At 38.1% G+C, this 18,618-nt stretch overlaps 1 protein-coding gene across 1 annotated transcript; it reads left to right on the forward strand.

The window, feature by feature from the left end:
* The first annotated feature begins 2,447 nt into the window (after positions 1-2,447).
* On the forward strand, positions 2,448-18,604 carry trpm5 (transient receptor potential cation channel, subfamily M, member 5). The gene is made up of 26 exons (XM_026937665.3): positions 2,448-2,562; positions 4,501-4,568; positions 4,726-4,876; positions 5,417-5,597; positions 5,690-5,856; positions 6,652-6,829; positions 6,961-7,025; positions 7,133-7,315; positions 7,447-7,546; positions 7,746-7,864; positions 8,073-8,408; positions 9,064-9,207; positions 9,833-9,956; positions 10,155-10,300; positions 11,363-11,475; positions 11,590-11,688; positions 11,816-12,077; positions 14,991-15,109; positions 15,277-15,409; positions 15,926-16,100; positions 16,380-16,548; positions 16,730-16,908; positions 17,594-17,726; positions 17,821-17,893; positions 17,983-18,073; positions 18,176-18,604. Exons 1-26 carry the CDS (start codon positions 2,536-2,538, stop codon positions 18,241-18,243), a joined length of 3,603 nt encoding a protein of 1,200 aa, XP_026793466.3. The 5' UTR covers positions 2,448-2,535; the 3' UTR covers positions 18,244-18,604.
* The last annotated feature ends 14 nt before the right edge of the window (positions 18,605-18,618 follow it).

The following is an 18,618-nucleotide window of genomic DNA, read 5'->3' on the forward strand; positions in this document are numbered from 1 at the left end:
ATAAGCATAAATATTATTCATTCAACAGTCTTAATGAGAAATTAGGGGTTTTTTTTATGAATAATTTTTTTATTCCCTTCTTGCTGCTGTAAATTATGAACAAAACATCTGGCATCTGGAACCTGTAATAAACTGTTACATTACTAATGAAATCATAATAAAGAAAGAAAAAAAAATAAAGAAAAAATAAATAAAGAAAAAATTACTAATCAAGAAAGAAACTGAAACTATGTAGGCCTAAAATTCCTATCTATAGATAAAGCAATCAAACTTGAATTCTTCTTATTGTTAGTGTATTCATATTACAAATAATGACCTTAAGACCATCAGAATCAGTCAGTTAAAGGTAGGGGACATTAACACGTCTAATCATCTCTGATTTTAACCCTCACAGAAAAAAGACACCAGTATCTACAGCAAGCCTACACTGAAACTGAAATGAAGGCAGTAGCCTGTATTCTTACAGTTCTGCATGTGATAAGGCTATTTATTTATTTATTTAGAGGGTTTTATTTGCCAGTGATTAGGTAACAGTTGCGGCTCTTGAGCGGCACCAGTTCCATAGAGTTTGCTGTCGCACACCGCCCTCTTGTGGCCACTTAGGTGAACTACATGGTTCTGTCATTAATTTAGTTATTTATTTTTATGTGAGTTGTTCATTTGCACAAACGGGTGTTTGGAGCTCGAGTTCAGGTTCCTGTCTGAAAGGAGTTTCACATGTTCTCCATGTGTTCTTGTGGGTTCCCTCTGGGTTCTCTGCTTTCCTCTCACCTTACGTAAACATGCCAGTAAGTGGAATTGTGTGTGTGTGTGTGTGTGTGTGTGTGTGTGATGCTCTATGGCTTCGTGTCCCATCCAGTGTGTAGTGGTTGCCTGGTGTCCAGTATTCCCATGATAGACTCTGGATCCACCACCATCCTGATCTGGAAGAAGTGCATACTGAAGATGAATGAATAAATATGCAGACTCACAAAAACATAACTCTGAAAAAGGTTGAAGGCTTTAATAGATAGAAAAAGAATTGTAATATTTAAATTCATTTGTTTGACTGCTCAGGCTGGTTAAATACCAAATTAATTGATCTCACAATGGTGATTCCATTACTTTAAAGATATTTTATATAGCCTATTTAGTTTATTTACAGTCCATGTCTCTGCCAGGACTGTATTTAAAAAATAAATAAAGAAATAAAATAATTGTTTAAGAATAAACAGTGTAATTATTGTAAAGATAAACATTTATATTCATATAGGGTTGAGGCATGCTGAAAGTCAAGATGTGGTTATTATTACAGTGGTTGTTATACAGGAAGTCTATTAAAACAACAAATGATAAAGCATCTCTATTCATACAACAGAGTTTCTTTCAAAAAAAAAAAAAAAAAAAGCCCATCTATAGCACACAAAAAGCTTGCAGCTGGCGTCCGGCACCACAAGTGGCCTGTTGTTTACTGAGAACAGGTGAGCTACAGTAAATCAGTCTATTAATCTGCATGGAAATGGCGAAAAATCAGAAAGCCAAATGTCACTCTGCTACACTGAAAGATTTTTTTACTCTGCCTCTTGGGTAGTACGATTATCTTTTGTACCTTTAATATGTAGACTAATATATAATATAATTGGACCATAATTATGTTTTAAAGCTTTAAACGCACACTATATGCACCGTTCTAGGTAAATGATACATACTAAAGCTACAAAAGGTACACTTGAAGGAACCACTCCAGTGACAAGGAAAGGTACAGTTTAGTACCTTTTTTGTCTGAGAGTGTGTAGTTTAATCATAATGCCAAAATAGTAATAATAGGTATATTTTAGAATCAGATTCAGAATCAGGTTTATTAGAAAAATAAGATATCACTTAGAAGATATTCATCACAACCAGATATAAGAAGCAAACATGGAATTAAATGTACAGAACTATTATTTGCTCTACACGCTCAGAAAAATGGCACTAAACTGTACAATTCCCTGTTGCTGTTTCTTGTTTTTTTCTCATATTGTCAACAATCTTGTCCAGTACAGTGAGCATTTTAGCTTCCATAAGTGCATATTTCACATTATGTATAAGAGACAGAAAACCATAGCATATCAGAAAGTCTAAGAGTTATTGTGCTTAACTGGGAATAAATGATGATATTTCTGTCTAATGCTGTATTAAGCGATGGCAATGCAATGCTTGGGATAAAAGAACAGCCACTAATGCTTTTAGATATTATAAACACCATCTAAAAAATTATATGCTATGATTCAACATATAAACAGGATCATTTTTCATAGTTGATTTTGAAAAATGTATATGGAACAGTGATTTCGCGTAAGTAATAGTGCTGGGGGATGTAGGTGTGCCGAGTACCTGTGTGCCTACAGGTAAGGGTGTGTGGCTCTTTAGCAGCAGCTGTAGGGCTGGTCATCTTTGGCGAGAACACACCTGAGCTTCATTTCCTGGTTTGAATGAAACGTGTCCAGAGCACGGTTTTCCGGTGAGAGCTGGAACACTGCAGGCGCAGAACCGAAGACAAAAAGGCAAAGCAAGATGCCCGAGCTTCAGGACACACCTATGGTAAGCCTGTTCTGTCTACTTGGATAATGTGTGTTTTTCAATTTCTGTAAAACTCTATTTAAAGCTCTAAAGGCAATCACAGGACAGATTTCACTTAGAATTAGAAACTAATCTCTAAAGCTGTCCTTTGACATATTGTTGTAATTTCAGTTGGTAGTTTACATAATTGATGTAGAGTTCTCTGAGGTGGATTCAAACAGCCATGGGTAATTTGTTGGATTTCACATTTTAGGTGTAATAGTGTTTAGTACATACAGTGTATAAAGATTGTGAATAATAATTTTCATTTTAACAACGGCTCCCAGGAAAAGCATAAAGCCAGAGTTTCATTATGTTTAATGTAATTATGATCTGTGATTTCTGATGCAAATGATTACTTTTGCATGGTTTATGGTGTATGAAGTTTCTCACACACACATCCTGCCATAGTCCCTAGTCAAATTATGACCTCCACCTGTCGCCATGGAAACACACATATTTGTAGACCTGTAGGGTTTACATAAAACAAGTTCTTCCTGAGAGCTACCCTTTCACATTCGAAACTGTACATTGACTATGGGTCTATGTGTAAATGTGTATCGATTTGCTGTGTTATGATTTATTCAGGTACTCATTATATTGACTGCGAGACCTGCCAAACAGACAGACTTTTAGAAATTAAGAAGATTTCACCTCTATGGTCATGATGTAGGGAGGGATGTGTGTATTCTTTTTTTTTTTTTTTTTTTTTTTTTTTTTTTGCGAAGAGCTGTAAACAGTGGAATATCTATATTTTTTTATTATTATTCTTTTAGGTACACTGTTGTGCAGTATTATCTCAAAAGTGATCTATAATATGGATATAATATGGTACCTTTCCTTCATAAAGTCCAAAATGTTCTCTGCAACTACATATCTTAATGAAAAAACCTAAACATTTGCTCTTTCTACTGTGACAATAATTATATTTGTCAGTTACAGATTCTCTTTCGTTTTCCAGTGGGAAAAAAAACAACTCCACAATGATATTTCATAGTTTTTATTTGTATTTGCATATTTAAATCATTATTTGAATACAGTGATTTTCTTATCTTTCAGTTTCTAATCTGTCACTGTTTAGATTTGTCAGAAGGGAGCAAAACTCCAGACTCTGTTAGTGTCTTCTTTTTCTTCTTTCCAAGTCTCCTCTTCTGACTTGCTTTCCTTCAGCAGGGAAAATCCATTAAGGTCCATGAAGTCACCTGTGGCTCCACCAGCAGAAAAGCAGCACGTTTGCATGTGCAAAGAATGGAAATGGAAATAGGGCCTGCTTTGCATAAAGAGGCTTCTGAACAATGCTTATGTACTCACTGTCCATTTTATTAGGAACACCTGTATGTCTGCTCATTCAGGCCCTTATCCAATCAGTCAACCATGTGGCAGCAGCGCAATGCGTAAAATTACGCAGAAACAGATCAAGAGCTTCAGTTCATGTTCACATCAAAGATAAGAATAGGAAAAATGTGATCTGGAAGGGTTGTTGGTACCAGATGGGCTGGTTTGAATATTTCAGAAACTGTTGATCTCCTGGGATTTCCACTCACAACAGTCTCTAGAATTTACATAGAATGGTGTAGAAAAACACCCCCCACAAAAATCTCCACTGAGTGGCAGTTCTGTGGGTGTAATGATGAGAGAGGTCAGAGCAGAACCAGTCTGGCCATTCTCCTGTCCTCAACGTCATTGAGATGACATTTTTCCTCATTCTGCTTTTTGACGTGAACATCAGCTGAAGCTTGTGACCTGTATCTGCCTGATTTTATGCACTGTGCTGCTGCCACATGATTGGCAGATTGGAAAATTGCCTGAATGTGCAAGTGTACTGGTTTTCCTAATAATGTGGACAGTAAGTGTATATCAATATGTGCATACAGCATAATGTATGTATAAATTGAGTGTCTATACTATATGTGTACACAGGTGACAATACCCCCAGGGAAAAAGTGTGCAAATTGTGGAGAACCAATACTTGAACCAGACGAAGAAGGGTGAGAGCAGGATCATATCCTGATCCCAAACTTATAAAAGATCCTGTCTTCCTTCATTGCTCATTTTATGGTCTATATTATGTGTTCCCTATATGTTTTTTTCTTTGGGCTTTTTAAATAAAATGTATGTGTGTCTGTGGGTGTGTCATGTACACAGAAATGTGTTAGGCTGTCAGTGTTTCTCTGAAGACGTAGAAACTACTGAAGGGTCGAGCCATAAAGCTAAAGAGAAGCGGAATAAAACCCACTGGACAGCTGGTCGTTTGGGAGACATTGACTTTACGGGGTCCAACAAGACCAGGGGCAAGGTATGCTAGAACCGAAAACTATATTAAAACCAGGTATTTTGAGATTTTCAGGATTTAATTTTTCACACTATGAATGTGTTGGTATACTGTTAGCATAACAATGAAATCCAAAAATACTTATACAGTGAACATTATTGGTATACACAATGAGGCACTGACTAGGTGGTGCATCCATTTAAATGTACTTGCTTACCTTAGGATACACTTACCAGGAGAAATTAGAGAAGACATTATTTTATGTTTTGTTTATCCTAATTGATAAAAGCTTGGTAAAAAAAAAATAAAAAATCAGGTTTTCCAAATTAAATAATTGAACACTTGCCCTGCCAGTGCAGTTTTGTGTCATTGAATGTCTTCAAAATGTCTTTAAAACTTGAATTATTCATGAACAATTATACAATGACAAATGCTTTTGTATTACTGACTACGAGTTCTAAGAAGTCATGTGAATCCGGTTATTACAGCCTATTTTATGTCACATAAAATTGTGCTTGCTTATTAGACGTGTGCATTACTCACACATTCTATTTGTCAGTCCAGTTTGCCAGGGTTAGCAGTGCCACAGAGCCAGAGCTGATCTACCAGCTGCTGACTGAGCAGTGGGGTCTTGCTGCTCCACACCTGGTGGTGGGACTAGTGGGCGGCGATGAACAGGCCCAGATGAAACCCTGGCTCAGAGACACAGTGAGGAAAGGCTTAGTGAAAGCTGCACAGAGTACAGGTCAGGAAACTTATTTTACCCAAGGAAATAATAATTAGGCAGGTCAAATATGGTTGGCCTTCATGGCTGTCACTGATTATAATCCTCACCAGGAGCATGGATCCTGACCAGCGGCCTGCGGTTTGGCATCACAAAGCATCTGGGCCAGGCAGTGAGGGACCACTCACTGGCCAGCACTTCTTCAAAGGTGCGTGTGGTGGCTATTGGAATCGCTCCCTGGACCAAGATCCACAACCGAGAACTGCTGCTCTCCACCAAGGTTGTGACATCCTACAGCATAGGGGAATATTTCCTTATTCATTTTACTTACTTATATTTTACAATCATAGGAAAATGGGTTTCATTATGAACATTTCCTATTTTATGTTTGTCAATTATGTAAGGAATAAAACACAAGGGGGCGTGCTTTTACAGGAAAATACTCAGTGCCCAATCTGAAGCAGAGTTACTATTACTAACTTGCAGTTGATTATTTTTTTAATAAGAGCACATCCCACTTTTATTCCACTTATAGCAGAAATTTGTCAAGAATTAAAATTTTGTAATTTATTAAAGAATGAAATTAAATGAATTTTTTTTATCAAGTTATAGTTACATTTAATGTAATGTCTGTGAGACACAGCTTGTCACGTTCCCAAGAAACTAGAAATTCCTCTGTCCTGATGACTCTCCTGTGGTGGAAAACTTACTGAGCATTACAAAGTGCTGACTGCTAAGACTGGAGACTCCTTCCATAAAAATTAAATAATGTCTCCTTATAGCAAGTTAAAAAAGCAGATGATGTCTTTGTTACATAATATGTAAATTTTATATTACAAAGAATATAAAAAATATATTATTTTATTATTAGGCTTAGATTATGAGAACCACCCACCATAAAAGTTTGAGGTGTTACTATAGATGTGATAATGTATGAGCACATTAATATAATTCAAATACAAATACAAATTACCCACTAAATTTGGGATAAGTGGAAATCTGTGTATAATTGATTTTTTTCTCCCATCCACCACCCCTTTAACAGTAAGCTTAATTTTGTTCTTGAAATCTCCAGCCTGATCAGCCAGCGTCCTACCCCTCAGAGGATCTTCCCCATGGGGCTGTGTACTCTCTGGACTGCAACCACTCTCATTTCATCCTAGTGGAAGAGGACCCAAAGAAGCCTGGTGCTACCAGTGACATGCGTGTCAAACTGCTAAAACACATCTCCTTACAGCGTACTGGACATGGAGGTACTTGCATATTTGTCTCTAGTTCACTGAGATCCTTATTTGTGAATTTTTCAGGTAGCTTTTTATTAATCTCAGTAGTCTCAATCCTTATTTCTCTTAATCCTTATTTCTCTTAATCGTTATTTTCTCAGGGCCTGGCAGCTTTGAAATTCCTGTCTTATGTCTGCTTGTTCACGGAGAACCAAGGATATTGCAGGTCTCTGATAGTATGACATTTGTTTCATTTATGTAAGCATGTACATGATTATTAAGTTACTAAAATAAAGTAAAATGTTTGTTTCTTTGCCTCCATTCCACATGTAGAGGATGTACAAGACAATCCAGAATTCAACTCCATGGCTGATCCTGGCTGGCTCGGGGGGTGTAGCAGACATTTTAGTTACACTGATAAATCAGGCTAGTTGGGATGCTCACATTGTCCAAGAACTTCTGATCGACACATTTCCCAATGGTCAAAGTGCTGCAATCGCTACCTGGATCAAACTGGTAAGAGCTAAATGCATGAAAAAACAAACAAAAAAAGCACACACAAAAAACACATTAAATTTTGTATTTGCTCTTACAAAATTAGTGTTACATTTTACCAATTTTCCAATATTGTTGATGTTTTCTACTAGATTCTGAGAATTTTGGATAATCTCCACCTGTTGACGGTACATGACCCTGAGCAGGAGACCTCCGATCTAGACACTGTTATCCTCAAAGCACTAGTTAAAGGTTGGTGTTTCAATCCAGGATGTTATCACCATCTACAACAAAACAATTAGCCTCCTAAAGGGCACTGCTTTCTCTTCCCTTAATAATATTTAATGCAATTTTAAATGTATGTTAATCATCACTTTTCTAATGCAACAAAGATTTTAATGATTTAGTTTTGTTTAACTCAGTTTTTGCTTTATGTTCACTTTTCCCTCAGCCAATAAAAGTCAGAGTCAGGAGGCACAGGACTTCTTGGATGAGCTGAAACTGGCTGTGGCCTGGAACAGAGTAGACATTGCAAAAAGCGAGATTTTCAATGGAGATGTAGAATGGACTGTGAGACATTCATGATTTTCTATCACTGTAAAAACTGTTGTAGTTTTTTACTAAAAATCACTATAAATAACTGTAGGTAGTTACAAAGGCATTTGTAGAGAATGTATTTTATCAAGTTATCTATTTATTATCAATGGATCAATTTGCTTATTTTGGGGGATGGAATAATAATTTATATTTATTATATTTATGACTTTTTTTCTCATAGGCAGATGATCTTGAGGAGGTCATGATGGACGCTTTGGTCAATGACAAGCCGGATTTCGTTCGCCTGTTTGTGGACAATGGGGTAAACCTGGCCGAGTTTATGACCTACAGCCGTCTCCAGGATCTCTACTGCACTGTGCGTGAGAAGAGCCTCCTGTATGAACTCCTCCTGAAGAAACACAATGAGAAACAGGTGCTGCTCTCAGCCCGATCGGCTGGACCTGCTCACGTAGAGATAGGGGATAGACGGCCTCGCTTCACTTTGCTTGAAGTCTCCAAGGTCCTGAAGGATTTTCTGCATGACTCCTGCAAGGGCTTTTACCAGAAACTTCCAGTGGTAAGAGAGCACTTCTGTATCTGTAGCTCCATAGATACAAACATTTAAGAATATAAAGAAATGTTTTGAAACAGGAAGTAGTTTGTAGTCCTTACATGGGCATAGTAGATTTACTTTCCACTTTATGTCCTCATATGATATTTCACAAGATGTACAATGACAACTATATTCTGTTCAACCATATTCAATCATATTTTTTTTATAACTTTCCACTTTGAGATACTTGTCTAAATGCCACATCTCAGTGTACTCATTTAGAAGGGTTCTGCAAGGTTTTTTTGGATGGTTAAAGGTTCTATCTTTCTAAAATGGAAAAGGATTCTACAAATAAATTTTCCCCAAGAAAGTTTCCCCAAAAGGACAAACTATAGAACCCTAAATTCAGTTTCTTCAATGCTAGATAGAACCAATTTCCCTAAGAGTGTATACACTTCAAGAAAAATTGATTATTCAAGGATACTTAATGGTTGTTAGCTGTTTAAAGTCCTATTTGTAACCCTCTCTGGAAGGGAAACCTTTTGTGGTAGTGTTTATCATAGAGAAACCAAAGAGCCCTTTAGGGTGCTAGATGGACGAGTGTAGGGTTTTCAGTATAAGTTTGCTATTACTGTCCCTCAGTGCTTTAATCTTTCGGTTTTGTTTGTATCAACACCAGGAGAGGGTAGGCAAGGGTCGGCTCTTCCACAACCAGAAAGACCTCATCGACCTGGAGCAGCATTGTGAGCATCCCTTGAGGGACCTCTTCCTCTGGGCCGTCCTGCAGAACAGACAAAAAATGGCCAACTACTTCTGGGCCTTGGTGAGGCTACACAGCCCTTTGGAATGACTGGCTGATTTTCATGAATCAGCTCTATTTACTTCTCTATCGCATCATCTTTAGAAAGCCCATTTTATCTGGAAGTGGTTTATCTCAGGCAAATTGGTTCGTGGATGGTTGCTAACAGCTTTATGACTGCAATTACAGCAATCTGTTGCAGTGCAGCCTTTCCACTGAGCTGGAATTATATTAATATCAGTCTCTGTGGAGTTTAATATTATGCTGTGCTTTCCTTAGGAATTGAACACTGTATTTAGGTTATACATATTGCAATCTGCTTATTAATATTAGTGTTAGTAGTAACAGTTATCACTTCACAGTGTGTTGTAGGGGTGGAAATCTCTACAGACCTCACAATGTGATTTAATTTCAATTCACTTGCCATGATGCGATTATAAATGTTTCATCACAGTTTATTGTGTTTATTGCTGCTATTAAAACATAATATTTCCAGTCATTTTTTTCATCATGAAAAACACAAGTTTTTAAATATGACATATGGTATCAGTGCAGAATCTTTCAGAAGAAGAATCATGATGCACCCATATTATGTTTCCCATACCTCATTTGTACATGTTTGTTTGAATTTTGTGTGTGTATGTCACAGGGCCCTGAGGCAGTGGCTGCAGCTCTCGCTGGCTGCAAGATCCTAAAGGAGATGGCTCATTTGGAGTCAGAGGCCGAGAATGCAAGGAGCATGAAGGAAGCCAAATATGAGCAGTTTGCTTTAGGCAAGATTTCTGCTGCAAATCAACAGATTACTGAACATTCAGGACCCATACATCACCAATTTGTCATTCTTACTATCTGCCTACATTGACAAACAGTCCATGACTAATTGCATAGATTATTTTGTGAACATGTTAAGTGCAATGTATTTCATTAAAAAAAAAAGTTTTTTATTATTTTATTGTTTATGCTGGCTGCAGATTTGTTTAGTGAGTGCTACTCTAATAGTGAGGACCGAGCATATGCTCTGCTGGTGAGAAAGACCAGCTGCTGGAACCAAACCACTGTGCTGAACCTGGCCACAGAGGCAGATGCAAAGGCCTTTTTCGCCCATGACGGAGTCCAGGTAACAGCCCCTATTCCACCTGTTTCTAATGCACAATTTACAGACTTCTGCTCACTAGCTCACTATACACTGAAAGAAGAAAGTTAGTTGAATTTACTTAATTCAAATGTGTATTCAACATGATTTGATCATGTATTTTCTAATCTCTGGAGTAAAATCCATGCAGTCACCCCAGCTCAGGACTGAAAAAAGGACCCTGAAGCTGTGAGATAGTAATGATGCCCACTACACTACCATGCCACGCATGAGACAGAGATGCTACCATGCCGTGCAAGTTAACTTCATAATAGTCATTTCTTCCTGTCAGCAGCAACACCATCACAAAATTTACGTACCTGGATCATATTAATACAATGTTAATTGATCACACTCACCACATAATTCAAACTAGTAGATTAGATATTTAAATTAAATTTAGTATAAGCAACGAAAATCATGTTTTGATGAGAAAATAAATATTTTCTGTAAACTATACATAATATTATCTTTTAAATCTGACTTACCATATATTCCCTTTTTTTCAGTGTAGGCTTTGCATTCCAAAAATGCTAGACTGCTATGACTGGGCCTTTGAGCAAAGGTGTAAAATATTAAAAATGTTTGTATGATACCAAAATTGTGTTATATTAAACATCAACCAAAGCTTGACTATGAAAAGAAGATAGAAATATTACAGAATACTGCTGATCAGACCAAGTTGGTAACTGGACAAGTGGAGTAATTTTCTTGATTGGCTTTCCTCTGTCCAACACTTCTAGCCATTCATAACACTCAAACAGACACGGAAAGCACAATTATGCCAAAGGACACGATACATTAGAAGGACATCAATTACTCATCATTTCTACATGCACACTGTAACATAATTAGAAAGCGATCAAGGGTTTGGATTTCCTGGACCTTTGTAGGGTGTCGGCACTCTATTCACAGCTTCTTTCCCAAGCCAGGTTATGCGAATAAACAGAATTTCCCCATGGGGATTACTGAAGTATATACAAAAACTTTTCAGTGGTTCTGGGATTGTACTGATGTTGCTTTATCACTCATTGTGGTATACACTAGGCATTGCTGACTAAAATCTGGTGGGGAGCCATGACAACAGATACAGCCATCTCTAAACTGGTCGTCTCTTTCTTCTTTCCACCTCTAATATGGACCAATCTGATTAAATTCAGGTAGGAACCAATAAGAAACATACCTTGCAGGTAGTGCACAAGTCATCACTGATGATGGATTGATTAGATCAGCATTCAGTATTCATCAGCACTGAGTGTGTGTATGTTTTTCAGTGATGAGGAGTTAGAGAATCGAGTCGGAGGAGAGCAGTTTGCAGAGCTGGACAGTTTGGAGACCGAGAAAGCCTTGCTACTGACTGATGAGGACCCAGCGTTAGTCCCTTCCACTAATAGAACTTTATATAGTCATGGGATTTTTAAATAGATTTCCAAATTATCTTACAATACATTTATAGAGAACATGTTTCTTTTCTGTCTTCTATGTGTGTTTTTTTTTAAGTGATGTGGAGGCAGCCGGTGATTCTGCAGATCAGAGCTGCAGTGCGGCCTGGAGTCAGTTCCTCCTGCGACGTTGGAAGCGCTTCTGGAGCGCCCCTGTCACTGTGTTCCTGGGCAACGTCATCATGTACTTTGCTTTCCTAGTACTCTTCACCTATGTGCTGCTGCTAGACTTCCGGCCTCCACCTCCAAACGGCCCTTCTCCAGCTGAGATCATTCTCTACTTCTGGGTCTTTACACTAGTGCTGGAGGAGCTCAGACAGGTGTGAATGTGAAATGGGATTCAGTAACATTTTAGAGCTTGTCTTTCATATTTATAACTATAATTAGAATTGCACACACCAGACCCAGGATAAGAGTGCACATGAGCTTTTTACATTGGGCTTGTGCCTTGGCAATGGTAGTCAAAGTGAAACTTTTTTCAAAGCAAATAACCTTGCAGCTTTGATAAATGAACATTTCGACCATTAATCAAACAACCTGGTCAAAAGTATTCTTTAAAGTGTTGTTGTGTGATTGCTCCAGAGGGAAATCAGCAAAGGGCTTGATGAGTGGGAGGGAACACATCCTCCAGAGGTGGAGGTCCTGTTGCCCCACTGCTCGTCCCATCCTAGTCACAGTAATGCAATGCATCAGGAAGTGTGTCTGTTAGCCAAGGAGGCAGTAACCTCACACTGGGTGGGGAAGCTGTGGCCTGCTTTTATGCTTTTGGCCCAAATATTCACATATTCAAGAGGCACCAATGTGTGTGGATATGTGTGCACAGGCCTGAGAATACATCTCCCAAAACCTTTCCAACACCACTTCTTGAATCAGGCTTTGGTGGAACAGTGTCTGTGCACACTCAGAATCCTCCAAGACCTGTTATATACCTCCTTGATTACTGACTGGCACTTTTGGACAGGGGGCAGTCCTTGATTCCTTGACTATTTGTATGCATATTTAATAGACGTATGTCAGTGGAGTGTAGGTGAGTGTAAATGCAATTGAATACTGAGCTGTTTTCTATAGATCTTCTTGCCATGATAATGATTATTACAGATGTTTAAAGACCTTTTTAATTATCAAGAACTTTCTCAAGATTTGCATTTTTAAAGGCTTAGCAACTGCAAGACAACTCCTTCAGTGAAGTGTGAACATTAAAGTTAAGCATGAATTTTGGTCTAAAATGCACAGCCTGTATTTTGCATCTTTGACACACAAACAACTGCATTTTTATCCTCATCAAGAATTCCACATGCTATGAATTTGCAAATTTGAAATGATCTCAACTCTATATGTGACCAGCCTATTCTCCAGTGATGCATGACCTGTATTTGCATACTAGAACATGATTGGCTCAGTGCAATGATACAGTTTCACTTTCATTTACCAAATAAGTCTACCAAAAGTTTAGAGAATGACTTACAGATGTATATTTTAGACTCTACACACATTCTCATGCTAGAACACAGGCCATGATCTAGGAATACCATCAAGCTAAAACCCTGATAGAGACAAGTCTGAATGAGAGTTGGTACAGTTATGGAAATAGTACATGTTTGTTTTTTTTTTTTGTTTTTTTTGTTTTGTTTTTTTGTACTGTGTGTGTGTGAGAGAGTACAGATTTAGTGCTTGTTTAAGTGTTTAGTGTTTGAAGACAGCCAGTGACTCATTCTAAAACCTTGGCCAATACAGAGAAGAGGCTTGATGCACATATTCCTCATGTCTTGAGGGATGGTAGAGCCAAGCTGTGCTTGTGGCTCAGGGGAAAGTAGGTACAGGTTCTAATCAGTGTCTTCAGGTAGATGGTGGTTGGTCTGTTTTTGACTTTGCAGGCATGCACCAGTGTTTTAAATCTGATATGGGCAGCTACAGGAAGCCAGCAGAGGAAACATAGCAATGGGTTGATGTTTTCAATCTCCTCAAGTTCTCCCACACGTGTGATGTTGTTCACAGGAAGACCTGCCAGTAGCAAGTTGCAGTAGTCCAATCTTGAGATGACAATTGCCTGAACAAGCAACTGAGTGGTTCTCCAGCAGGGATAAGAACTGATAAGATCTTGACATGTGGGTGTATGTCCAGGGATGTATAACAGGATGTATAACAGCGCAGTTTTGTTGGGTCAGGTTAGTTTTAGGTGATGAGCTAGCATCCTAATTGAGACGTTCACCTGACCTGTCCACTAGATATGTGAGCAGACATATTACGGTCTAATGGTGGAAAGGGGAGGAGGGGTTGTGTCTCTTCTGCATAGCAGTGGTATGAGAAGCCATGCAAGGATGTTACCTCTTTTGGTATACAGGGAACATGGAAGAGGACCAAGCACCGAGTCATGTGGAACTCCATCTTAGAGATAACTGTCCAAGTCCTGTAAGGATGAAAAGTCTTGTGGTTGATGTCAGTGGCTGCTGAGAGGTCAAGAAGGAACATTTTGGATGATAATTTGGCTGATCTAGCCACATAAAGCTTCTAAGTAATAGCCACAAAGGCAGTTCCTGTAAAGTGTGCTGTTTTGAAGCCAGACTGGTTATGGTACAGGAGGTCAACTGATTGCAAACAACACATTCAAGAGCTGAAGAGAGAAAGGAGAGAAGTGATACTGGTCAGGAGTTGCTATCTAGCCTGGACTTTTTTTTAAATGAGTATAGCCCTGTCTTGAAGGCAGTTGGTAAGTGACTGGGTGTTAGGGAGCCATTTACAATGGAAGTGATAAAGGTGAGGAGGAGATGAGAGATGGAGACTGGAGTTTTGTTGATGGGACAGGATTGAATGGACAGATGGTGGGACTGCTGGACAAGAGAAGCTGCAGGATTTCTATTGCAGAAAGATGAGAATAATGAAAAGCATGATTATAGGTAGGAGGGAATGATTAGCAGAGTTTGTTAATCTCTTCAAAGAAGGTGGCAAAGTCATCAGCAGTTAGGGAGGAAGGTGGAAGAAGAGGGGGAGGGTTGCGAAGTGGAGAAAAAAATGTTATGAAACTTGAGTGGGTCACATGCATTTAAATAAAACACGATACGAAAGTTTCCTTCTACAAGGGAAACATTTGTGTCATGTGTTAAGCACATCACAGTCTGTGCACTGAACTTAACTAAAAATGTTTTTATTTAATCCTAAAAACAAATTTTATAAATGGATGAGTTTGTAAAACAGATGAGTTTGTAAAATTATATTCCATCTGCCATGTGTTCCAGAGTTTCTTCTCGGATGAAGACATGAGTATATTGAAGAAGTTTAAGCTCTATGTGGAGGATAACTGGAACAAGTGTGACATGGTAGCCATCTCTCTGTTCGTGATTGGGGTGTCATGCAGGTACAGCACTTTACTTCTCTTTTGCATGTGTACATTTTTAAAGATTGCTAGATTACTTTTACTGACTTCCTGACATATATTGATCTGTTTATTTTTTGCCAAAAAAATTCAAACCCTTTTCAGTTAAACAAACATTTTTCAAAAAATAATGTATCCTGTGTGTATAGGATGGTGGAAGGAACATATGAGGCTGGACGCACTGTCTTGGCTTTGGACTTCATGGTTTATACTTTAAGGCTCATCCACATCTTTGCCATCCACAAGCAGCTGGGGCCCAAGATCATCATTGTGGAGAGAATGGTGACCACAAGAAGTTATTTGAAACCCACAGGGATGAAATTAGTGTAATGTGTGTTAGTGTATTAGTGTAAAGAGGCTTTTTGCCATTATGTTTATGAAATCTGGAGGACACTACTACTTAATATTTGGTTTCACCTATTACCAGTTTTTAGAAGCAGATTGACATCCTTTTTTTTACTTTTTAATTTTAATCATAATATATTTTTTAAAATAATTATTACACTAATTATTACACTAGCACTAATTATTTTATTGTTTCTGTTTTTTGTTTCTCTATACTCATTTCTTTGTACTTCACACATACATCTTAGCAATCTAATGTGTTCAAACACTAACAGCAAACAGATACAGCACTTTCAGCTTTATCTTAAATGTATGAAATATCCTAAATTAATAAGGTTCTTCTTCTTCTTCTTCTTATTATTATTATTATTATTATTATTATTGATAGTAGTAGTAGCATCCTATTTGGTATGGATTGTTTACTGATTCAGGACATATTTGTATTGTTCTCAGATGAAGGACGTCTTCTTCTTCCTGTTCTTCCTGAGTGTGTGGCTGATTGCCTATGGAGTGGCCACTCAGGCTCTGCTCCACCCAAATGACCCCCGACTGGACTGGGTGTTCCGCAGAGTGCTCTACCGACCATACCTGCACATATTCGGCCAGATTCCCCTTGAGGAGATTGATGGTGAGCTATTTTATTGATGCAACTTAAAAACCATAATTTTATACAGGGACTACTTACACATAGCCTATGTCACATATAGTGCATGTAGTATTTAATGCATTTCTAATCTCATTCAACCATTTGAACTGTCTCCATTATAATATGACAGAAAGTATTTTAAATGGAAATTTAATGTATATTTTAGTTGTCTTTTTACAGTATTATTAGTTGAGGGACTGCCACAAGATGGAGACACAGTGCAGGTTAATCATGTACTATTTGCTGCACTTCTATCCACAGCGGCTAAAATGCCCCATGATAACTGTACCATGGATCTGCACCTGATCATAGATGGCACTCTACCCCCCTGCCCAAACATCTATGCTAACTGGCTGGTCATCTTGCTGCTGGTTATCTATTTACTGGTCACTAATGTTCTTCTGCTCAATCTGCTTATTGCAATGTTCAGGTTAGAGTGGGTTCTAAATAAAATTACTTGGATTAGATTCTATTTCATAAGTAATAAGTAATGTACACCAACTAAACAATGGTGACATTCAGTGATTTTCATTTAAAATGCAGGACAAAGTTAAATAACGTATTGTCAGGCTGCATCAGCTCTCACATTTCTGCTTATGCCCCTCTCACAGCTATACATTCCAGCTGGTGCAGGGGAACACCGATATCTTCTGGAAATTTCAGCGGTACAATCTGATTGTGGAGTACCACAGCCGACCTGCTCTTGCTCCACCCTTCATAATTATCAGCCACATCTCTGAACTCTTTCTGACCCTGTTTGGAAAGGCTGAGGAAAACATTGAGATTTTGGGTTGGTCATGTTTAGCACTGAATTTTTTGAAACTTCACCAAAAGTAAACTGATCAGAGGACAGTTTCACATTTGGGCTTATAATAGTTAGGACACAGTCATCCTACACAGTCCTTAAAAAGATACAAGGACAATCGTATTCCCAAAGGTGCAAACAAGGTAACAGTGGTAATAGTTCCCAAAGAAGCTACACTCACTTTATAGCCCGTCGGTTACCTGGATAGCTAGCTCATATGATTAGTACATTCCCATTAAAGGTGCTTTTGGTGAAATTGGCTCCCCTTCTTCTTTTTTTCATCTTCATATCAAAAATTATATTCATGCAAAACTATCATTTGCCATGCCTCTTGATAATGTCACTAACTCTACTGTAGTAACAGTTTAGAACTATAGCTAGAAGTGAAACTTTATGTGGAATTTGTGTGGCGAACACAGACGAGCTAAGTGATACAAACAGCACTCTTGGGATGTGGCTTGTCCAATCAAATTTGTGGACCGGAACTAAACATTGTATAAATGTATATATTTCTTGGAATTATTCTCTCATATTTTGCAATGGATGTATACTTGGCATGTTTCTTCTGGACTACTTGCCACTCCACAAAATAATAATCAGTAATGCTCTACTAGTTTAATATCAGTAAAAAAGTAGCTGGAGTTAACGTGACACTGTGTTTAATGGCCAGAGAGGGAGCTGCCGCCAGGGTTGGATCAGAAGCTGATGATCTGGGAGTCTGTGCAAAAGGAGAATTTCCTGGCCAAACTCGAGAAACGTCACCTGGAGAGCAGTGAGGAGAGACTCAAGAGCACATCTTCCAAGTGAGTTAGTCTCCAGCTTTTTCCTTTGGACTGTATAGAGCTGTGTGCTTTGTGTAAGTACCATTTTAGTGATGCCACTACAATCACCTTTTAGGGTGCAAAGCTTGCTGATGAGTGCAGCACGGTTCAAAGAGCAAGAAAAACGTTTGGCATTTATGGAGGAAGAGGTAAAATCTATTACTTCAAATGTCCCACGAAAAAGGATGGTACTATCCTCCAGATAACTCTGACCAACACAGTTATTTTTGACCTTCAGGTGAAATACTGTGGAGAGGTGCTATCCTGGATGGCAGAATGCTTCAAAAGGAGTACACTAAAGTGTGACAGAGATGTTCCCAAAAGCCCACGTAAGTCTTCCTCTTGATAAACAACAGACTCATGCAGACTTGACAAATTCAGTCCTTTATTTGTGTTACAGGTTAACTTTACGGCATCCGTGTATTTCACAGGCACCAAGGCCAGCGGTGGAGGGTCAGCAAATTCATCAAAGAAAGATGAAAAGGAAGGACAAGCTTGAGCGGGAGCAAACAAGGAAAAGCCTCAAGTTGTGGAATGACTGTAGTATCAAAATATTGTTTATGTGCTTATCCAGCTACTGACAGACCTGAGGTTTTGTAATAGAGATGAAATTCCACAATCCCAAAATGTCAAAATGAAAGTTTGTACTTGTAATTTCATGCACTGCCTTTCATGTTTGTTTAATTTATTTTCACTGTTGTATTTTTAATATTTTTTTTTTACAGCTACATCATATATTTAAAATCCACTGACTTGTTTTGCTGATGATTGATGTAGCATAATATTTATGGTTTTTCATTTAAATGCTTTTAGTATCCGTAATATTCATGGATTAAAGACTAATGACTAATATTACATTTTTTTAAGAATTTGT

The sequence above is a fragment of the Pangasianodon hypophthalmus genome, chromosome 25 (genome assembly GCF_027358585.1).
Source record: "Pangasianodon hypophthalmus isolate fPanHyp1 chromosome 25, fPanHyp1.pri, whole genome shotgun sequence".
NCBI classification, from domain to species: Eukaryota; Metazoa; Chordata; class Actinopteri; order Siluriformes; family Pangasiidae; genus Pangasianodon; species Pangasianodon hypophthalmus.

What these genes read in the sequence shown, in the direction of transcription:
- trpm5 (XM_026937665.3), top strand. Translation starts at nt 2,536, where the DNA reads ATGCCCGAGCTTCAGGACACACCTATG. An exon ending in CTGACTGATGAGGACCCAGC is followed by an intron (nt 11,689 to 11,815) that starts GTTAGTCCCTTC and finishes TTTTTTTTTAAG; the next exon opens with TGATGTGGAGGCAGCCGGTG. An exon ending in CTCAAGAGCACATCTTCCAA is followed by an intron (nt 17,727 to 17,820) that starts GTGAGTTAGTCT and finishes ATCACCTTTTAG; the next exon opens with GGTGCAAAGCTTGCTGATGA.